This window comes from Pelophylax lessonae (genome assembly GCF_965119305.1).
Source record: "Pelophylax lessonae genome assembly, chromosome: 1".
NCBI lineage: Eukaryota > Metazoa > Chordata > Amphibia > Anura > Ranidae > Pelophylax > Pelophylax lessonae.
The window spans coordinates 186,790,315-186,814,763 of NC_138768.1; the positions used below are offsets into that span (position 1 = coordinate 186,790,315).

At 39.0% G+C, this 24,449-nt stretch overlaps 1 protein-coding gene across 1 annotated transcript in view; it reads left to right on the forward strand.

The window, feature by feature from the left end:
- Positions 1-24,449, forward strand: part of LVRN (laeverin) — a 181,599-nt gene that overhangs the window by 119,268 nt on the left and 37,882 nt on the right. Inside the window, exons 6-14 of the mRNA XM_082243010.1 lie at positions 898-1,011; positions 4,635-4,778; positions 10,593-10,658; positions 10,793-10,858; positions 15,694-15,863; positions 16,663-16,739; positions 19,372-19,505; positions 22,399-22,454; positions 23,623-23,770. Coding sequence (XP_082099136.1) covers positions 898-1,011; positions 4,635-4,778; positions 10,593-10,658; positions 10,793-10,858; positions 15,694-15,863; positions 16,663-16,739; positions 19,372-19,505; positions 22,399-22,454; positions 23,623-23,770 — 975 coding nt within the window. The remainder of the gene's footprint in view (positions 1-897; positions 1,012-4,634; positions 4,779-10,592; positions 10,659-10,792; positions 10,859-15,693; positions 15,864-16,662; positions 16,740-19,371; positions 19,506-22,398; positions 22,455-23,622; positions 23,771-24,449) is intronic.

The window sequence follows — 24,449 nt, forward strand, 5'->3', positions numbered from 1 at the left end:
GTCAGTGATCGGCAGGGATCACTGACTTTTTTCATTAAGACAAGGAAGGGTCCATTAAAAGATACACTTACCGGCCCTTCCCCGCTCTCTATCCTCCTCCTTCTCCCACCGCCAGGCCATTCACAAAGCACAGGGCACTTTGTGCATGCGCAGTAGAGAGCCGGCTGTGAAGCCACAAGGCTTCATTGCCGGTCTCCCTTACAAGAAATGGAGGTGGCATTTACTGACCCCTTCCTCGCTCTTCATTCCGAAAGCATCCCCCGCAGCAGCCGGTAGTAGGGGGACCCGGCAGCACTTCAGGGCCTGTGGGGGAACCAGGGGATTACATAGGAGCCTGATCACACCAGGAGGTAGATAGGAGGGTCGGCTGTGTGGCATGTAGAGCAATCCCTCTGTTTTGGCTGAAAGAAGAAAAATGGAGGCGATCGGTTACTCTATATCCCGTCCCCGCCACCCCTCCAATCCAAGTGTACAGGTGGCCCCCTGGAGCATAGGGTCAGGTCGCAATTGAGACCCCTGCGACCCCTGTACGTACAGCCCTGGATCGAGTCATCTTTTGGCTCAAAAATAAGGAATTAAGTAGGCGGCACTTCACAAGTGTCAGGAAGAGCTAGCCACTCACCCCATATTCTATCAAATTTTAGCAGACAGTTGCAATTTTAGCACTGTTTCCATTATGCTTGAAATTTTGGTTGTTCAGCCCAGTAAACCAATAGTGAAAGCCCTCATCGAAGCCAAGAAATGTTGCCACTGTAGTCCTTGAGAGATGTAATAATTTCTTAGAATGTTTTCTTGGGTGCTTTGACCCTTTAGGCAAAAATTTAACTTATATTGTGATGGCTACACAAGATTATACAAGGCAAGCTATTGTCATTTCATGTTTTATTTCTAATCTAGTGGTTTGGAAACCTTGTCACCATGAAGTGGTGGAACGATATATGGCTTAATGAAGGGTTTGCCTCTTACATGGAATATGCAGGGGCTAGCCTTGCTGACCCCAAACTGAGACTGGTAGGTATATTTTTTTTACTACATTTAATTGCTTGCTCTTACTTGACAGAAGTCATTTTTAAGCTAAATAGTCTGTTTTTAAAGGATGCATTTTGAATAGATGGGGGGGGTGGGGGGAGGCAGATATCCAATAGGCACAATGGCTTTATTATACATGATGCATTTACACCTTTGTATGTAGTTACCTAATGTTTATCCTGGCATGACCTCATTGTTATTATGTGGCTATGCAATAGGGTCTTACTCTACCTCCTACTATCCTACTTTTGTCAACATAACTAGTACATAATAGGACATACGGCGATGTTAGTTACTAAGTAGTTTAGCATACATCTAAATTAAGTTTACCCCGATATTTCATATTCCTGATATGTGCCTGTGGTACTTGTATTAAAAAGTAACCTGTTCTCTTTGCATCGCTTCATTTGTGTGAAATATCTAAAGATCCTGCCCGTCCACGTACTTTCTTATTTCAAACTGACTATGCATGAGAGCAGGCATGTGGTCAGTTTTCTGGCTGTGCTGGGAGCACAACCAGTCTGTCCTCCAATAGCCAATTTCAATCAGTGTAGGGCTAACGACAAGAAGTTTTTTCAATGGTTGGATCACCTTCACTGGCACATTTATTAAGCTTTTGTTTTTGGGTTTAATACCACTTTATTTCTATAAAGAGCTGCATCAATCTGTTTCTTTTATATATGCCTAGATTCCTGCTTTAATTTAGATCCTTTACTGCCCATTAAATGTAAACACTTGGTTTATTCAATGATACCAAAATGATTTTCTGCTTTGTTAAAAGCTTACCTTTGATCGCACAGAGTGACCCATTAAAGTGAAATTAAAATCTGCCAATTTTCTTTTAATGGGCCTCCAGGAGGTTTATGCCATAATGTGCTAGTATGCACTGCACAGCTGTTACCAGTCCAAGAGTTTCCATCTTCTCCCAGTCTTCCTTCTAGTGTTGCTTTATTCATCTGCTTGCAAAACTCGACCGTGAGAATGTCACTCCTACGCATGCGTATGAGGGTCACTTCATTGCGGCACAGAGCGATGCCATAAATGTATGTTGAGCTACGCATGCATGGCTCAGGGTACATTACCTCTGATAAGCAGGGAAAAGCATTAATGACAGAAGAAACCACTAGGGTCTCTTTAGTTATAAAAACCTTGCCTGTCAGCAGTTTCTAAAATTTTCGATATGAATTCTGGTTACGTTTTACAAATGTGGAATTGATGGTTGAATTCTTCTTTAATGATGACTAAAATTCCTGATTGATGATTATTCAAATTGAAGATTTCTGTGAAACTGCTTTTAACACTAGAGTAATTACTATATGTAAGTGTTATTACTGTGTTGGTATGCTTTTGTGTTTATTTTTTGTATTTGAAAAAAAAAAAAAAAAATCTAACAAAAAGTAAAGTTGAAAAAAATGTTGATCCATTAGCTGAAGGAACTAATGGTCTGTTCCCCTGCAGTGTAGACGGTGAGCTGTTCCTTAACATAATAAAGGTCTATGCGATGAACAGACATTTAAAACATCATCTATCATTTAAAGTATATATATATATAAACGTGGGGATGAGAAAAATATTCAAGCCTTGAAAACTGGTTAAAAGGGGTCACAGCATATGTCAAGTGTATCTTTAGGGTTGGTATATAAATGGAAGCAATTTCAGATACATTTTCCCAGTGTAAAACATTTGCTACGCTGCATTTATGGACAATTATGGAGGTTCTCTGTTTAACATAGCAGGGTATAGTTTTTCTAGAATGTTGAACAAGGCATCCACCTTGAAATGGAAATGAACAGAGGGTAGGTGAGCACTTGGGGCTAATTATCTCTCACTCATAGCACAGGAGCATGCTGTGCCATTTCCTGCAAGAATATTTCTCTCTGTCTAAACAACTTTTTTATTTAGGCCAAAAATGTACTATAATTTTTACTCTGTTTAAAGCTTGTTCAATATTCTTAACAATTTACAATAATATGTAAAAGGAGAGGTGTATATTTAGGCCCTGTACACACGGGCCGAATGTCGGCGGACATTGGCCTGTCCAATAAAAACCGTCCGACATTCAACCTGTGTGTATGTCAGGCGGACCGACAGAAGCCGGTTGACTTCTGTTGGATGTGCATGCTGGAAAACCACTAGCCGCCCGGCTCCCGATCAGCACTCTCAGTGTTCTGGCAAGGGGGAGGGGCTTGGGGGGGATAATACAACAGCTCAGCAGGGGAGATCGCTGTACTAACATTGGATTGTTAGTACAGTGGCTTCGACATAAGCTGACAGATATTTTTTTGTTCAACCTGCTGGGTTGAATGGAAAAAATGAATAGTGTGTACCAGGCTTTATTGTAGGAAACAGGACTGTATTTGCCATAATAGTGTTCATTGCACTGCTGGCAGGGTAAGGTGGGACAGCACCAATCTTCAACATTTACAAACTGAGACCATTGTTTTCCTTGTTTTGTTTCTTTCTTCTAGCCACTTCTGAGCATTTGTGGCTAATATAGGCAAGTTATGTGCAAAAGGAATTGTGTCTAAGGAGTTAGACTCAAAAATCATGAAACTGTTTCTTTCCTGTTTGTATATACCTCCCAAATTTGGAACTTGAAAAAGAGGTACCCCTTGGGCTGTAGAAGACATGCGAAAATGCGCATAACTATTATTTGCTGCATATTGGGAGTTTCCTAAAGGAGCATGGTTGAATACAGTATACAGTGAACATTAGTCATTCTACCCACAAAATAGCCACTGAAAGATGGACCCCAGTACTTTTCAACTATAACTGTGATTTCACTTTTTGGTGGACTGGCCTTTATAAGTATAATGTCAGAAGGGTATTGTTCAGGTAAATTTCAAGGAACATATAGGTAATGAAGGAGGCTAAAGGCGAAGATCTTAGTATTAAAAAAAACATAATGAAAATAATAAAACACATGAGGAAAAAATGCATATAATGGTGTCACTGAGATAATAGCTTAAGGCATATTATCATCTGACATGTATATATAAGACAGTATAATTGAAAAAAAAAAATGATCTTTCAATGAAAACATAAGAAAACATTTAAGAAACTTTATTGTAGGTAAAGGTCATAATAAATGCATTTATACCTCTGGTGTTTAGGAACCAAGTGTTGGTTGTTCAGTGTCTTACTTAAATAGTTAGGTTGAATAGAGGCAGGTCCATCAAGTTCAATCGTTAGTAAAAACATAAATTAATAAAAACATGCAAAAACAGAGCCTTATACCCATAGCTGACTCATTGGGAAAAAAAATCCTTCCTGATCCCATAAGGCAATCAGATATTGCCTGGATCAACAATCTCTGGTGTCATTACTTATAAATGGAAATAGAAAGTTATATTTCATACATTTAGGAGGCTATTCCCCATTTTCACAGCTCTTACTTTTGAATAGCCTTTCTCTATACTGTATGGAGGTTAAACCTCTTTTTCTCCAGATTCAGTGAGCGTCCCTTGTTCTTTTCTATGTCCTTCAAGTGACATTAAGTCAATTAAAATAAATAAAATACAAAAAGATAACACCTTCTTAAATGTCCTATTCAATAATAGGGCATAAATACATCACTTTCTTCCTTTTTTTTTTTTTGCATTCAGAATGAATTTTTCATGGTGCACAACCTGATAAATATTTTTGAAAGAGATGCTCGAGCAACTGCCAGAGCTGTATCAGTGAAAGAAGAAGACATTGGTCATGTGGATGATATAATGCTATTATTTGATGAATTCACATATGACAAGGTAAGAGATGTATAAATTTAAAAAAATTCTCACACTTAGTATATAATGTAAAATACGGGCAGCACACTGAAACAACTGAATACTAAACCAAAAAATACATAAAAAAAATCAAATATCACTTTAAATAAAATTTAGTAAGGTAGTAAAGTAAGAGATGTCACACTATTCCCATTGGTGCTGTAATTAACAGCAGAGGGGCCCTATTGCAAAGTCTAATTTCTTAATATCTCATACCAGAGCCTTGGGTATGTCAGCTTCTGGCAAAAGATTGCAAATCTGTAGCAAAGGCCTTCAAGATCAGGGGTTTTAAACGCCCCCATATCGAGCAGGGTCCACTGGATCCTCCTGTATTGAATTGTATTGTAACTGTACTTTCTGCCCTTGTGTTGTAAAGCGCTGTGCAAACTGTTGGCGCTATATAAATCCTGTATAATAATAATAATATCCATTTGCCAGACTGTCAAAATCAACAAAAATCATTAGTCCTATTAGGTTCCAGTATGACTTCAAAAGATTTGTATAGCTTGGTTTTACTTTACATATTGTAAGGGGGACAGGCTCAACTTGTACTGGCAGTGCAAAACCATACACAAAACAGGGACACACAGGAATCAGCCCAAACAGTTTTGCCTTGCACTTTTTAACTCAGTTCAGTTCAGGAGGGCATTTTCCCATTAAGCCCATAGTATAACACAAACAAAACATCTGCTCATCCGAGCCACTAACTGAACTCAGGTCCTGTCCTGACTAACAATTTGCCTGCTAATGGGTTCAAAAAATGGGATTAGGCAGCACATGTTAGTGTTCTGTCAGAAGTCAGCCTTTTCACCAGCAAAAAACTCTCACAGCAGGAGGACTCTTGAGCCTCAGTCAGCTCACATATAAAAGCCCTATGCATAGCTCAGACTAATTCATGAGTTCTGCTTACCAGGCAAAAAATGACTCTAGGCCTGGAGGATTTTTTCCGACCCAAAGCTCTTTAAAGTCACCAGGCTCCAGAACCCAAGCCAGAACAAAGTTTTTTTTTTTGCTTATACCAAAAACCTAGGTGACACATACACTGTCCACAACCCTAGCAGCCAGTACCTAATATTTCCTCCTGCTGTGCCCAGACCTGTGGGAATAAGCACATTTTAATTTTCTTAACACACAGTCCATTAGAAACCCTTTTCTGGGTCCCTGTTAACATTTTCTGTACCTCTTCTGAAATATTTTTTCTCTGAGCTTCAGCTACCCAATTAGGGTTATCTTTACTCAGTCCTAAAGTCATGGTAAATTATGTTGGTTCAGCTAGGTAATTCTGGAAACATTTTTATATACTCTATAACCTCCTGATTCTGAGATGCGGACAGGGTCACTGACATCCCAACCTCTTGTATACCTTTCATTGGTGACACTTTAGCAGGTAAGTATAAACCTTGTTTTTATTGTATTAAAAAAATGACTTTACAACCTCTAAGTATGGTAACAGTAAGTCCCAGTCTTTTCCATGCTTATCAACCACTTATCCATCCCTATCGTACCTTTCAAGGTTCCGCTGAGCCGTTATATCAGCCCATCAGTTTGAGGGTGGTACAGTGAGGTGCATAGGTCAGTATTTTCAACAACCAGTACAGTTTTTTGATTATGTTTAACATGAAAGGGGTTCCTTGAGCTGTCAGAATTTGCTTAGGAAAACCAGTTCGCAGAAACACCTGGAATGACTCTTTCACTATAATCTTAAAGTATGTGCTTCTGAGAGAGATTACTTCTGGACTCTAGATGGCATGAGTCAAGGACTACCAACGTTTGCCAGTGCCCTTGTAGTGGACTTTGGCAGTGGCCTGACCACATCCATAGCAAGACCCCTCAAAAGGTACCTCAGTCATAGGTAAGAGTATTAGCAGACTTAGAAAATGTGGATGGGGTGCATTCATTTGGCACTAATGGCAATATGATTTAGAAACACTGGAACTGAACAAAATGCTACTCAATCCCCTAAACGACCACTCAGCTTTTGAAAATTGGTCAGATTTAATAGCATTCTTGTGTGAGACTGGGGAAATGCAAAATACTCCACAATTTGCTCCTATTCTTTCTTTAAACAATAGAGTAAGTCATGGGATACTGCAAAAAGGCTTGACAAATGGTGATATATGCCTCCCTAGGTCACAATACATAGGCTTATATAAAATGAAGTAACCATCAGCACAATTCCCAGTCCATGCCAACTGCCACATCTCCCTCATGTCTCCACTCCACAATTCCACAATCTAATCAGGCTTTGGTACCTTTGGTTGCTACCACTTGTTTTAAGGTGGAACAATTCATACCCCTGGGATCTTGTGGGTTTCCATGGGTCAAATACCCATGCAAATACACGCTGTGCTTGAAAAGTAATGGTAATCCTGAGCCTGGCTAGAATTTTTCCTTTAGTTAAAGTTTCGGATAATTCCTTACATCCTGGGGTTGTAAATCAAAGTTCCCAACTGTCTCATTAGAAATAGGCTTCAACATCATCCTTCAGAATAAGCCTGTGCTAGCAAGGTCTGGAAGTCAGCCCCTGCACCATCACCTGCCTCTCTAACAGGTCCTGTATCTGCTACTGTAGTGACAGGTTCACTTGCTGCTGCCCCTTCAAGAAAGCTTGGTAGGCATCAGTCAGTTGTCACATTTGCTGGGTGGTTATGGAGTTCATCGCTTGCCGGTTAGCATTTGCCTAATGGATTCCTTTACAAGTTTCTTTGGCTTTTTTGTTCAATAACAGTTGTTTGTCTCTTTAAGGCACTGCCCTCATCATCCCGCAAGTTGTAAAGGGAACAGGCGTAGGCTGGCCATAGGCAGAGCGATTTTCTTTCCTGCATCCACGGGTTACAGGAAAGAAAATCACTCCATTTGCCCATCAACACTGACTGTTGCGGAGCCATTGTGTTTACAGTTTTTGTTGCTAACAGCCACTAGCAATAATCACATGAAAAATCTGACAGGCTGGTTGTACCCAAGTTGATCGATCGATCAGCTTGGGTACATTCAGCCTAGCCGTACATGGTTCGAATCTCGGCCAGTTCCTGCAGAACTGGTCAATATTCGAACTGTCTATAACCAGCTTAATCTGATGTTTCTAGTTGTCAAGCCTTTCACTGAAAAGCAGACCATCACAGCAGAATTAGAGAGTGATACTTGAGCATTAGTCAGCTGACATATATAGAGGTCTGTGGACAGCTTAAACTAGTTAGGGAGGTCTACCAGGTAAGATGTAGACCTAGGAATGGAGGCTTTTTGCCATCCAAAGCTCTAAAAAGCCACCAGGCTCCAGAACGAAGACCTGAACCTCAGATCAGAGAAAACAAAAAGTTTGTTTTTTTCATTGAACACATAAACCCTGAAGCTCCTCACTATAAAAGAAAATCCTAGGAGAAACATTTACAGCATCCACAACCAGCCAGCTCCTCACAATATGAATAGCTGGGAACTGTACAGCTAAAAGAAAAAGATTTTATGATATTTGTTTGTACCAATACAGCAATTCACAAAGCTTGCTACAATTGGTTAGCTTTTTGCTTTTTCTTTTATACAATAAAAACATGGAATTAAATACATTTCTGCACTTTGATTATGGGTTCAATATTGCACAGAATCCTGTTTCACAGAGATGAGTAGTGCTAAACGGAACCAAAATATTCATTGCCTGCAAGTCAATCTGTAACAATTGTGTTCTGTGCCCTAGCATTGAGCCTGTGTTGATCTGTGCAGATCAATGCAGCTCCACACAGCTTAACATAGATGGTATGAACAAACCAATAGCCTTGGCCAGATGTTGGTTCTGCACAGTTCTGTAGGCTTTCCTTCAGCTTTTGAATGAAAACATGATTTCATGGAATCAAGGCTGCATCATTCCATCACAGGAGCCTGTAAATACGCAACATCAATTGTCATTTGTAACACCTGTGTACTACCATCACCTTTTCCCACATTTTCTTGTTTTATTGTTCCTAACCTAGCTTCTAATGTTATCAAAAAGTGTAAAAAATGTTATTTGAGATGATGTAAAAAATGTGAAGTCAACAACTAAATATACAGGGAAAAACTGCCTTGTGCTGCTGTAGTCACCTTCCACTCATAGTTTGTTCTGAGTGACCAGATCAGAGAGAAAATCGCCTGTAAAGTAAAATTGTTACTTAAATGCCTATTGACAGTCATTGGGTGGTTTTGATACATTTCAACAGTAAGTCTCAGTTCACACTAGGTCGCTCCGACTTCGGGGGCGACCTGTGAAGTCGCGTGCACCGCGACTTCGGCGCGACTTGCACAGACTTCATATAATGAATGTCTATGAAAGTCGCTCCGAGGTCGCCCCGAAGTAGTACAGGACCCTTTTTCGAAGTCGGAGCTACTTGTGTCGCTCCTATTAGAACTGGTCCTGTAGCACTGCATGGACCGTGACAGACCGCGACTTGTCAGGCTGACAAGTCGCCTGACAAGTCACAGTAGTGTGAATGCAGGGCCAGATTAACGTAGGGGCTATTGGAGCTGCAGCTCCAGGCCCCTACCTTTTATATAGGCCCCGGGTTGGCCATATTCACTGTTACCGCTCTTCTGTCACTTGTAAACACAGAAGTCTGGCTTCTATGCTCGCTTCCCCAGGCAGCTCCCTCAGAACCTCCCCACACAGCACGAAGGCCGGACAAGGAGGGACAGTTGCTGATGCATGGATGTGTTTATGGGCTTCAGAGACAGCATCCCATGTTGAATTAGGCATGCATGGCTGCACCCTTCCTCCTCTGGGTGCATGCCAAGGCAAGGCCCTTAAGGCCCTTCAAAATCCTCAGCACCAAGCCCATGATGCTCTTAATCCGGCCCTGTGTGAATGGACACTTTAATTCCAGAAATGTAGTTGCTAGAAACAAAGTAACAGAGAAACACTGGGTGAACAATTGCTGTGCCTGTTCATTTCCAAGTGATTTCAATTCTCCTTGCCAATTTGCCAGTGCCTACTAATACTTACTGTCACCTCTGATTGCACTTGAGGTGTTACCTGTCATATCCAAGGTGAGTTCAAAGAATGTGAATGCAAATGAGCATGAACTCTTGCCTTCCTCGGAGATACCCGTTGCTCGTCTTGGAGATGCGTATCCATACAGCATTCAGGCTGACATAAAAGCTGTGAAAAATGCCTGTCATTTAATGATAAGTCCACCCAAAAATGATGTTTAGCGATGGGTGACACCTGATAGATTGCAAAAGCCCTTGACTTCTCACATCAGCAAGCTCTCCCTGCCCTAAATCCGGCCTACAAGCTTTAGGTGTTGCTGTCCACTTTTGTTCCAGCTGTTAGTAGAATTTCTCATTGTATAAAATATATAACACATTCCTCATAACATGTGTCCAGACCAAGGTATTCCAGCACTAATATCACACTAATAAAGTGCACAAGAAATATAAGATGTCAGCATGTACCTGGAGTATCGTTTTTGGGTTTACTGATCCTTTAAACCAGGGGCCCCCAAACTTTCTAAACAACGGGCCAGTTTACTATCCTTCAGGGGGGTGGACTGTGGCCAGTGAGTTGGCTTAGTAGGGCCTGACGTCAGTGGGAATAAATAATTCCCCATCTTTGTTGTCAGTAGGAGAAATCATGAAAATAGTTCCCTGAGGGCTGGATAAAAGCCAAATCTTGCCCCTGGGCTGCAGTTTAGAGACCACTGCTTTAAATGATTTGTCTATCTAATCTAAAGAAATCCATCTTTGTTAACTAAGTCATTAGCTATATGTATTACACTGAATGCTATTGAAAACATTAGCACATACTTAAATAAAGTATCCACTTTGCTGCAGGCATCTGCTTTGCTCCGAATGGCTTCCACCTTCCTGACAGAGAAACTCTTCATCAAGGGGATCAGCGTGAGTTTAGAAAATCATTTTTGGAATTTTTGAACTTTTGGCAATATAAGACTAGACATTCACAGCTGATTCATTGATGCAACATGGATCTCTCTCCTCAAGAAGTAATGCACCTTCCATTTGTCTCATCACAGTCATACTTGAAGAAATTTTCATTCTCAAATGCTGACCAGGATGATCTGTGGAATCATATGCAAATGGTACTTTTTTCTATTTTCCTACATCTATATAATATAAATAATTTATTCACGATTTCTATTAGCCTACTAATGTTCCATATGTTGTATTGTGAATTGCATTTATAAACCTGTTTTTAAATACATCTAGTTGTGTTGCTGATTTGGGGAGAACTTCCCCACATACATACATACATATTCAAAGACTCTAAAGCCCTGTACACACGTACCAATCGTCGGCCGAACGATCGGCCGTCTTTTGTCCCCGGGCTGTCGGTGTCTGTTGAAAAGTGCAAAGACAGCACAAGAATTTTGTCCGCCGACTACAGCCGACTGCAGAAGTGATGTCATGTAATGGTTAACTTTCCCTGTGTTTTTTCTTTTCTGAGCATGCCCAGTCTTGCAAATCTGCGGTCTGTCAGCCAAATTCTGTACTGACTGGCGAACAATCGGCCGCTCTGGTGTCGGCATACAAAAATTTTAATGCTTGCATGACAGATTCTTTTCGGCCGAATGTGCGCTGTCGGCTGTCGGAGGCATCATACTAACAAGCCTACAATCTGCAGATCGGTCGTCGGCCGAAGCTTTTCGGCCGACGATCAGTACGTGTGTACGGGCCTTAAAGCCCCGTACACACGCACAGATTGTTGGCCGTAAATTGTTGGCCAACGTCCAATCTGCCGATTGTTGGCTTGTTAGTATGATGCTTCCGACAACCAACTGCGAATTTTCGGCCGAAAAAAATCTGGTGTGCATGCTATAAAATTTTTGTTGGCCAACAAAGAACGGCCGATTGTTCCTCAGTCAGTACAGATTTCGGCAGACAAAAATCAGATGAGCAAGACTGGGCATGCTCAGAGAAGAAAAAACACACTGAAAGTCAACCAGAACATGACATCACTTCTGAAGTTGGTTTTTGTTGGCCAACAAAAGTCCAGTGCAAGTCTGGAGCACAATACTGGACAAAAGTTGGCCGATCAGTTGGCCAACAATCTGTGCGTGTGTACGGGGCTTAACAAAGAAAAACTGCAGGACTTTAAAGGTACCAAGTTGTAACATTATATAAAACTGCATATTTTTATTAATGTCTTTAGAAATGTTGAAGATAAAACACATGTTACCACATGATACTCCAACACAGATAAATAACCATATTTGATTATTTCACAATACATCATTATATTGTTTAATTAGAGTATCAGGATTTTAAAGATTCAACATGTTTCTTGGGTCAGCTTCCACTTCTTCAGCAAAATTGGGGGAAAATAATATAGGGTCATATACACTTATTTAGGATAACATAAAATCACAATAACATTTTAAACTGTCATATATACACTATATTACCAAAAGTATTGGGACACCTGCCTTTAAACGCACATAAACTTTAATGGCATCTCAGTCTTATCCCATAGGGTTTAATATTAAATTGGCCCACCCTTTGCAGCTATAACAGCTTCAACTCCTCTGGGAAGGCTGTCCATGAGGTTTAGGAGTGTGTCTATGGGAATGTTTGACTATTCTTCCAGAAGCACATTTGTGAGGTCAGGTTCTGATGTTGGAGAGAAGGCGTGGCTCACAGTCTCCGCTCTAATTAACCCCAAAGGTGTTCTGTTGGGTTGGGGTCAGGACCCTGTGCAGGCCAGTCAAGTTCCTCCACCCAATTCTTGCTAATACATGTCTTTATGGACCTTGCCTTGTGCACTGGGACAAATCATTTGGTGGAGGGGGGATTATGGTGTGGGTTTTTTTTTTCAGGGGTTGGGCTGGGCTCCTTAGTTCCAGTGAAGGAAACTCCTAAGGAGTCAGCATACCAAGCAATTTTGGACAATTTAATGCTCCCAACTTTGTGGGAACATTTTGGGGATGACCCTTCCTGTACCAACATGACTGCGCACCAGTGAACAAAAAAAGTCAATAAAGACATGAATGAGCAAGTTTGGGGTGGAGGAACCTGACTGGCTTGCACACAGTCCTGACCTAAACCTGATAGAACACCTTTGGGATGAATTAGAGGGCAGACTGGGAGCCAGGCCTTCTCGACCACATCAGTGCCTGACCTCACAAATCCGCTTCTGGAAGATGGTCAAAAATTCCCATAGACACACCCCTAAACCTTGTGGACAGCCTTTCCAGAAGAGTTGAAGCTGTTATAGCTGCAAAGTGTGGGCCAACTCAATATTGAACCCTACAGACTAAGACGTCATTAAAGTTCATGTGTGTGTAAAGGCAGGTGTCCCAATACTTTTGGTATTAAAGTGTACATGCATATGATACATAAAGTTTCAATTTAGCTATAAAAACAAGGCTTTGTCAAAATTACTATCTGAGTCATTAAATGGGACTATAGCATACCTCCCCTTCATTGGCCTGGGCCCCTCCTGCTTCTGGAACTTGTCCCGCCAAAATAAGTAGCGACCTATGTCACAATATAAATATACATCATGCTGCACAGATGTAAAATGTTGTGACATCATATCCAGTTCCAGAAACTGGAATATAGGTAATTCTGTTTTGGGGTATCTGGGGTGAACTGATGCATATGAAATGCATTTGTATGAGGAACAGCATCTAACATGTTTTTTCTTCAATACTTCTAAGGACATGAATAAAAATATGCTTTTATATATTGTTACTATGACTTGTTACCTTTAAAGTCATGTAGTTTTTCTTTTTTATAGTTCTTTTTTATATGCGGTTGCAATTTTTTTTTTTTTTTTTCATGGGCCAAGCTACAGGACCATCATTTCCTTCCTTGCTTCATAATTGAGTCAAGGATCTAGAACAAGTATACGGGGCAGGAGCTTTGACTTCGTAGGTTGCATAATTGTTCCTGGTGGTCAGTGGCTTACTAATTACTAAAGCAAGGATGAGAGCCTTGATGTTTGATATATGGATTCAAACATGACATTCTTAGCAACTGCTATAGCAATATTGCACAGTACATGCCAATTTTGGTATGCTGTTTTGATCTTCTCCATGAATAATGAAAAAAGTAATGTTCTGAGGGGTTTTTCCTATAACTTAAATAAGTTTGTGTTAAATGTCACACATTTTATATTACATCACAAGGTTATTGATTTCCCCTAATATATTTTTCCTGGGCAGTAGTGCCAGCAGTGATATAATTAAGCCATGTTAGTAGAACATATCGGCATGCACACTCTTACTGAATACCCTAATAATTGGGGTAGTTTAGTGGTCTGTCCAGTTAATTAAACACTCCAATGCTGTAATACTAATTATATCAAGATCATTTACAGGAAGCCAGTCTGTGAGCTACTTATTGCTTTACTGCAGCTGTTAGGAAATTAGAATGTTCACTTAGTTCACATTTATTTTTTGGTTCTATGTAACCTTCTGCGGCCAGTTGCTGTGCAGATCACTAGGAATATAATAGGAGTGTATTTCATTAATATTGTGTTATATCATTTATACTCTTTCACTTTAATGTATCTCCAATCACATTCAAACTTCCAAGGCAAATCTGAATCTGATTGTTGGCTGGAAGATTGTTAGCTTTCCCTTTTTATCTCTATAAAACCTGTAGCTTCACCTGCTTGACAGGCAGCTAGCTCAAAAATGCATGTAAACACTGCCAAAATTGGTGGAGGGCTGAGTAGTGGGGAGTGGGTCTGAAGGCCAGCCTTTCTCAACCACTTTACCCTTGAGAAACCCTCAAAGTAATTTTAAAGTCTTAGGGAAACCTTGTAAGATTATATCTAAATATGCCATAAAAGCACAGTAAACTGTTAACAGTTTTAAATATAAAAATAAATATGACATGCCTAAAATGTTTTACAGCACTGCTTTTTCAATTATAGTCAGGAAAGATAATGAATAATATTGGCCAGAGAAGAAAGATTGTGAAAACTCAAGCGTCCTTTTATGTTTTTGGTCAGTGAAGAAACCCCCACTTACATTTGTGATCATTGGAGAACTTCCCTATTATCCCTTGGAAGGAGATCAGTCTGTCATTGCTCAAAGACCCCTGGCAACCTCTAGCAGAACCCTAGGGTTCCACGAAAGCCTGTACTGGACTGTGGCGTACTAGACAGGAGTGGGTTAGGGAAACCCATATACAGGGGTTTTATTCTGTTAAACTTCATCTTAAAGTAAATGTTTAATCCCTAGCAGCTTTCCTACGATAAGGATAACAGTACAGAACTGTGAGCGTTAATATTAAGTAGTCTTTGAAAACTAAAGTAGCCTAACTTTAGTTTGACCTTAATATTGAACTATGCAACAGTTTTAAGATGATTTCTCTTGTTCTTGCTCATTGGATTCGATGAGTGCAACATCTGCTGTGTGTCTGGAAAATCTAGAAATAGTTCTCATTAGAACATTACAACATTAAAAACATGAACTTTTAAAACTATGATGTTACTATTTTTGTACAGTTCTGATTGGATTTCTCTTTTAGTTGGTTAGGTCCGTTGAGCGCCCAGAGTAACGGAGATTGGGAAAGCTTGTCTATATTGTGGTTTATACATCATACTGTACTTTTATTGCAATTTTATTGCAAATGTATTGGCTTGATTATTTCCTTAATTCTCTAATCACACTCCGGAATTATAATCTAACATGAAATTGATAGTAACAATTTAACAGTGCATGTGCGCTTGTTTGTGATGTCCTGTAAGCATAGCTTATCAATTAGAATGTGTTTGTGTCCTTTAAAAATTATATTTATTTTTCAATATAAATGTTACATTTTTACCTAGATCAGATACGTTTAGGACTTGGAAGATTGAGCCAGTGAGTTTTAGGTTAAATGTGAACTTGCCCTTTAACAAATATTATTACAGCTTGATTGTATACCGTTAAATCAAAGTCAGCAGCACATACCATTTTCTAAGTTTATAGATGACCAAGATGAAGTTCACTTGCCAACATCACTGAAACAGATCATGGATTCATGGACATGGAAAAGGGGCATACCACTAGTGACAGTAAACACATCTACTGGGACACTGACCCAAGATCAGTTCAAGACCGCTAATGCTGACAACACCACAAGTGATAACAAGTATGTTGCTGCAATGCGTAGCTTCAGCCTGCACTGAAAATGAAGTCTTGAATATGATTGTTCACTGTGAGGCTCTTTGATAAAGAAGACACATTGGTTTATAGTTTATTTACAGGAAAAAATGAAATAATTATTACAATAGACGCTACTATATATTTAAAACTGAATATTTTATGTATCTGACTGTTATTTTTATTTCTCATTGTCACTGATTATTCGATATTGTAAATAGCTATTATTATACTATATGATTTTCACCCAAGTTCACACAATTTTTATTTAAATTCTATATGAAAATGTGCGAATTGTGGATGAAAGTTGTGTGAATCTTGCGAAAAAACTTTGATAAATTAGGCTGAAAGTTCAAATTCAGACAAAGCGTTGAGTTTTACTCACCAATTTCCACGCAAGACTTGCATTGTGTTTTTAATTCTTTATAGAAAGTAAATCTACTTTTTGGACATGGTTAAAAGAAAAAAAAAAACATGGTTAAAACAAATCTACTTTTTGGTTCTACAGCATATTTCATGTTTAAAGTCTTTCAATAAATGTTGTAGTCTGGCATATGTGGGCGGTTAGAAAAGCTTGCATTTTCCTCTAAGTTTCCTGGTACAGGATGCTGTTAAATCAGAATTTGGCAGATCACTTTAAAATGTATCTTTTAGTTTCTAAACATATACTTACACTATGAAAGCAATGAATAAGCCTAAAATATGCACAGTGCTGGCTCCGAGCCAATTGTATAAAAGGAATGCGTATCTTTATACACGTAAATGGACTATGTAATATTTTTCTACAGTCATACATGGATTATTCCCATCTCTTGGATGAAAAATGGAGTACAGCAGCCAACAATATGGCTAGACACTAAGACAAGTAAGTATCTATGGTCTTTTTCATATGTCATTTATATATATTTTTTAACTCTTTTTATTGCAAAAGATAGAGATACAGTATACAAAATAGATTAATGCTAATTTTTCATAAAAAGAATTGCAATATTAATGCAAAATGATGCACTGATGACTGATCAAACATGAAAACGGTCAGATGCAATTGAATCAATGAGTGCATACATAGCATACAATGACTATAGTTCAAAAAAATAATAAAAAATGTCAAGAAACGGGCTTTAAAATCTCCAGACCACGGCATGATATTCTATATAGTCAGAATGGAAGAGCTCCACATATCCCAAATTTTGTTGTATTTTTTTGGACATCCCGATGTTCAAATAATAATTTCTCACAGGACAGAATTTAATTGACTGATTGTATCCAGTGGTGTATTGAATGAGGGGTAAGCTGAATACACCTAGGAGCTATGGATTTTCTAGCCAGAAAAAGTGTTTCTCTTAGTAATGTTCTCATGTATCGGGGCAGATCTCCTCATCAAGGAGAACACACCTCTGGTGTTAAGGGCACCGGTGTGGACAGCACTGTGGACAGAACCTCTACAACCTTTCGCCTATACCTAACAATTCATGGGCATAGCCAAATGACATGGGCAAAGTCAGTTCGGGGGCAGCTGCACCTTGTACAGTTTAATGAATGTATGCAATGCATAGCGTGTAGTCTGATTGGAGTTAAAAAGGTTGGTGAGGCATATACAGTTGGGTCAGCTTATTGTTGACAGCAGCAGACACAAATGGGAAGGGCATGCTTCCTCACAATCTTAATTAGAGAGATTAGGAATGAGTACTTGCCACTTATTTAGAACCTCTAGTGGGGTAGCCATCAAAGTAGCGTGTACCAGGTGGGAATAGATGTCTGAAATCAGTCACTTGGGGCCTTGTGATTTTAGGATCCATATCATCGGGAGAACCTTTTGCCAGACCTACCAAATTGTGTGAACAGTGAATGACGAAGTTGAAGATATCTGTAAAAGATTGTGTGTGCTAACTCATATTTACCCTGTAATTCTGCAAATGAATGTAGAACATTGTATTCTTACACTTCAGCTGGAGTAAGTACACCTTTGATTTCGCAGAAGTGATAGTCTAAATTTGTATTAATATTTATATTATTATCGGTGAACTTGTCAATCGGTTTATCCTCCAAAACAAGAAAAATGGTGAAGGCTCTCACGCTATCACTGTGTCAACAAAAATAAAAAAAAAATATGAAAATGGATAAAAGGGACTAACAAGTGTCTAACACCAATATAGCTAAAACCCTGAGCTATAGAGAAAAAATCAAATGAAAAAAGGGTGCTGCGCTGGTTAAAACTGTGCAAATTCCAAAGTAAATCTCAAGCATATAACATACCACCAGTGTTTAAATGTGAAGATGCCAAGTGCAGTATACAAAGTGTGTATATAAATGATTATGCTTCAGAAAACAAAATCCAAAAATACTGCATGAATAAGTGACAACAAGTACAATAATGTGCAAACACAGTCATACACATAATAGGAATGGTGAGTAAATAAATAAACGTGCTGAAAAGGGATAACAAAGTCAATAATTTAACATCATATCACAACTTTTCCCTTCACCATATGATAGATGTGTAATGAATATGAAAACAATTGAGTACTGGCTATGATACTTTTTTTATTTGCACTAACATACAATTTTTCAGGACATGTTTCGGGGTATGTCCCCTTTATCAAGGTCCAAGTAGTACTGATTCACAGGCGGTCCCTGGGTTGCAAACATACGACTTACAAACTACTCCTACTTACAAATGGAGGGAGACAACAGGAAGTGAGAGGAAATCTCCCCCCTGGAAGAGAAATTCACTCCTGTAAGAGTTCTCATGGGAAAAAGGTGTCTCCACTGAAGCTTTATCACTAATCCTGGTTTCCACAAGAACCCAAAATTTTCAAAATACAGTTGTCAGAGGGACAGAAAGTGAGGTTAAAACTTCTGAACAGGGGTACAGACAGCAAAACAAGTGGTACAGGGGTGTTAACCCTTCCCTATGCTTTCCAAAAAAACTTAAAAATGATTCTTTTGGCTGGAGTTAAACTTAAAAAAAAGTACCATTTCCAACTTACAAACAAATTAGACTTAAGAACAAACCTACATTCCCTTTCTTGTTTGTAACCCGGGGACCGGCTGTATACAGTATATACAGAGTGTGTGTGTGTGTGTGTGCATATATTTGATTGGAATTTAGTCAGGTAGTGCTAAAGGTCCACAAGTTAGGGGGCACAATACTTGCCTTGCCCAGGCGTAAGCAAACCCACACTACACCACTGGATCAAAAGAAGTTCTAAGCAAGGATTTCTTACAGTAGTAATAGCTTATTTAAAGCAAAACATTTGCTAGAACACAATTATGAGCAATTGTAGCTTTCACAAAGGGGAGAATTTTTCTTAAATATTAAGAAAGTATTTAATAAAACAATAAATATCTATCTTCCTAAACATTTTAGGTGAGAGAAGACACGTGTGTTAAATGTAACTCTATTACTGTGGCCTTGTATCTAACTTTCTAAAGTTATTAAATGGTATTAAATACTAGTTAACATTCAAAATGTAGTCTTGCTTTCCCATTTTCAGAAACTGTTCCAGAAATGATTACAATGGATAATGAATGGATTATACTAAATATTAATGTAACTGGGTACTACAGAATAAATTATGATGAAAAAAACTGGAATAATCTTGCAAAAACACTTGAGGAAAAACCACAGGTAATGCATAAAAAAGTCCATTATAGTTCCATACCTACATTCCAAAATATTCTAAGTAAGATAAAAAGTGATTTGTAAATGTGGACCAAAGAAAACTATGTAAACCCTGACAATGAACTTTTCTTATTTGCTATCTTTTGGTATGTTAAATATACCATTATGTGCTGCGCATCTGGTGGACCTGCTCTATGTTAGACAGATTTTGGATTGAGGTATTTAAACTTCTACATACCAAATTCAATTGTCCATTCCCTAAATACCCTTGGCTTGCTCTTCTCTGCCTCAAACCTCCCTCTCTCACAAAATCTCAGTTTAAGCTAACAACGTACGTGCTTGTGAGAGCCAAACAATCTATCGCTAAAGCATGAATAAAACATTTTGTATACTTTGTGAAAGTTAAAAATGGATGCATGAGCCCATTATTTGTTAATGACAAACAAACAAATCTACTCATTGATACCCACAAAAAATTTACCTTCCTTCCCCTACCTACTATGAAGTCTCCCTCTTTTTGGCTCTTATTTATCTTTTGGTACTATTGCCCCTCTCATTTTGGTTCTTTTTCTCCAGTTCTTTGTCTCCTCTTCTTTTCTTGTCTACTTTCCCTCTTCAACTGCAGAGAGTGCACTGCAGACTAGGGATGGACCAATATGGTTTTTTTAAGGGCCGATATCGATATTTTGGTCACTCAGTATCGGTATCGGCTGATATGGGCCGATATTTTGTAAATTTAAAGTTTTGAAAAATAAAGACAATTTTTGACACAAATCTGGTACTGAACATGTGGGGTAGGTAGCTGTAATGTGCAGTCTTCCCTCCCCTCCCTGCCTGCCGGGAATACCGTGTGAACCTAGTTTAGTGTAATTAAAATCCTAGAATACACTTTATTAGTGTTTTATACAATGTAATTTTTGTAATAGAATAGTGGGAAATACCTTCATTACATCGCTGCTCAGAGCTCTCCTCGCTAATCTCCAACTCTGCTATTTTGTTCTCTCCTAGCTGTCAGAGCAGGATCTCAGCCCCTCCCCTCTGCAGTGTACACAGAAGCTCCGTGTATTAGATTAGAATAGTGTGAAATACCATTTGTTACATCGCCGCTCTGGGCTCAGCTAATCTTCGGCTCTGCTGTCTTCTCTCCTTCCCCACTGACAGCTGGGGGTCATGGAAAGGCCAAGCGGTGATGCAATGAAAGTATTTCACTCTATTAGATTACAAAAACACATACTAGACATTATAAAAAACACTGATAAAGTGGATGCTATGATTTTACATACACTAATATTACATACACTAATATCGGTAATATCGACCAGTTCCGGGCCCCGATACCGATATATCGGTAAAAGTGAATATCGGCCCTCCGATAATTGGCTTTTCCGATAATCGGTCGATCCCTACTGCAGACTGCACATTTTCTCTACTCCAGCGTCTACTAATGTGAAATTGTTATAAGTAAAGATGAGTAGGTAATACTTTTACAAACATTCTCATTTTATGTAAATTTTATAGCAGTGAATGTGACCAATAGATGACCAATAGATGACTCTGGTGCACTCAGAATCTGGTGCAGCTGTGCATGGTAGCCAATTAGCTTCTAACTTCAACTTGTTCAATTAAGCTTTGACAATAAAATCTGGAAGCTGATTGGTCTTTATGCAAAGTTACTCCAGATTTTGCATTCTCCACTTTTAGTAAATAACCCCTTGTGTAACTATGTAAAAGCGAAGTGAATGAAAAGTGACCAAATGAAAAGCAATACACTAATATTACATACACTAATATCGGTAATATCGACCAGTTCCGGGCCCCGATACCGATATATCGGTAAAAGTGAATATCGGCCCTCCGATAATTGGCTTTTCCGATAATCGGTCGATCCCTACTGCAGACTGCACATTTTCTCTACTCCAGCGTCTACTAATGTGAAATTGTTATAAGTAAAGATGAGTAGGTAATACTTTTACAAACATTCTCATTTTATGTAAATTTTATAGCAGTGAATGTGACCAATAGATGACCAATAGATGACTCTGGTGCACTCAGAATCTGGTGCAGCTGTGCATGGTAGCCAATTAGCTTCTAACTTCAACTTGTTCAATTAAGCTTTGACAATAAAATCTGGAAGCTGATTGGTCTTTATGCAAAGTTACTCCAGATTTTGCATTCTCCACTTTTAGTAAATAACCCCTTGTGTAACTATGTAAAAGCGAAGTGAATGAAAAGTGACCAAATGAAAAGCAATGCATTCACCACATTTAAGAACTGGTAAATTTTATTTACTTTTTTGATCTCGGATTTAGATGTACTATATAAGCAGCAACAGAAGAACTGTTTGTACATCCAATCAGATTGCATGCTACTTAAAAAAACAAAAAAAAAAAAAATTCTGGTTAATTGCTGTTGACGTCAGCTATTTATTTATTTCAGTTTTTATACATTTGGTAAAGCTTGCTATGCAGCTGTATTACAGTAGCAGTGAGCCTAAGAGTCGGTTCACACTAAGGCGACACGACTCCTTACTACGTCAGGGGCGACTTGTGCATTACCATGCACCACGACTTCGGAGCGACTTGCAGGGACTTCACATAATGGAAGTCTATGCAAGTCGCTCCAAGGTCGCCCCGAAGTAGTACAGGACCCTTTTTCTAAGTCGGAGCGACTTGTGTCGCTCCTATTAGAACGGGTCCTGTAGCGGTCAATGGACCGCGAGGGAGCGCGACTTGTCAGGCTGACAAGTCGCCTGACCAGTCGCGCTAGTGTGGACAAGCTCTTACTCTGTTGTGTGTATTCTAACTAAAGTTACGTAATCAAATGTGAAATGTTTAATGTTTAAAAAGTATGTGTTCATTCACTGCCATGGCTTCTGACATCATGCTTGTCTACTATGCAGGTGCTGTCAGTAGTAAACAGAATTCAGCTCCTCGATGATGCCTTTACGCTGGCAAAGTGAGTAGAAAGTGGAATATTTTGGAAAACTGGTACAAGGGCCATGTCTATTCAGATATATAGGAATTCTAGGAGTATTTATTTTATGACAAGAGGCTTTGCTGGCTCTCACAAAAATAATTAGTTTGTGTTTTTATTGGGTGTGGAGTAGTACATTATTTAAAAGGGTTCTGAGGCAGAGGTGTACCTTTCAAGAGGAAACCTTTGTAGTGAATTGTGTTTATTCTAGCTTAGCTGATAAAGGAACAAATACATTGGAACTCCAGGCAATTATAATTGCAGAAAAAGTGTCAGCATTTATTTTACTGCTGCTATTTTTGAAATGATATATTGTATTATTCTCTCTTTCTATGTTCCTAACCAAGGCTGCTGCCTTGAAGTCTAAAGCTGCCCACAAAGAAGACAGATAATGGTGATCAAGACAAAATGTTGTTGGTTACAGGTGGCCTGTAAACAGCTGAAAAGATATGGAGAGGTGCCAGTCTTCAACACACTTTATGAGCAGGGAATCAAAATACGTACCTCTAATTGTTCCAGCAATTAGAGTAATTGAATCAGGATGGAGAGCACTGTCCCTGACAGGGAAGGGCTACCGTACATGTCAGTGCATTCCATAGTCCGGAAATGCACGATTCTGCATGCTTGTGCCTTATCTGGAAATGTTCTAAACAGGAGAAAGAGGACCTGTGAGTCTCTGAAACATTAATGTTTGTTACGGCACGATTCATGTTTTGGTATTAAGATCTCAGTAACATTTTGAGATCTACAGTATGGTGTGCTGGCCACTTTTGTTTGTAGACTCCAGCAAACACCCCCAGTAGGTTGTTTTTTTCAAAATTTACACCAGCTGTTGTTGTTTCCTCCAAGATAACACCCTTGTCACCTGAGTCTGCCTGCTCCATTTACAAATGGCTATAATCATGGGAATTATAGAAAGATATTTCAAAATATTTGAACCTGAGCATAGAGAATCAAGAGGAGTCAGCTTACAGTATCTTTACTGAACAGTTCCTTTGGAAGATAAGGAGCAGTGGGGCTTATTATCTTATGTAGCATGTAGAACACAGCAATTTTGTTGTACAGAAAATGTTGGTTTGGCTTAAAATTTGTAAATGTGTAAGAAGCAGAAACAATGTGTATAATGCACCATTTTTTTTTTTTTGTATAGCTCAGGATATTTGGAATACGAAACTGCCCTCAGTTTAACAAGATACCTGGAACATGAAATGGAAGTAATTGTATGGTACATTGTTTTGAAACACATGCATTACTACAAGAAGTCACTGGTGACATATCATTCTTTTCCGCTTATAAAAGTAAATATATTTTGTTTACTAGTACATTTATGTCCTGTGGTGGTATCATTAAAAAGTTCCTATTTTCTTTCAGAAGTTGAGCAGTGTGGAAAAAATAAGTGCCAGCCAGAATATTTCTGTACCCTGTAGATTACAGGTTTCCATGTTTTACAGGAAACATAAAGGATATGACCTCATTCTACAACACACCATTATATAGCCTTCTGTTAGACCCATTTTACTGCACACTCTCTACATCACCTTCATTACCCCACTGTGTACCCCTTTGTTAGCTCCATGCCATCTACTTGAGTGCATTATGCACCACTTTGTTAGTTTCAAATGTTGGAAAGTTAAACCAGCTAACAGTTTCTTATGCCTTTTAGAGGCTTGTTCCTGGATCTGCAAAGCTAGTGTGGTCATTATAAATAGGGTACCACCCCTCCTTGTTGAATTGTCTATTTATTTTATTTTGTGAAGAATGCAAGAGGAGATATAGAACACCCAACACTCACAGGTGGACAGCAACAGGAGTCAGGAACTAGTGCAGGGAGATCTCCATGTTGGAGCATCGAAAACATATAGAAAGCCAAGAACCAACTATATCTACCAAGCTCCACCTCTTACTAAAATATCACTTTGTAAGAACTGTCCTTTAAGTTAACTTAAATGGACAATGTTTTGTGTATATGAGCTAATA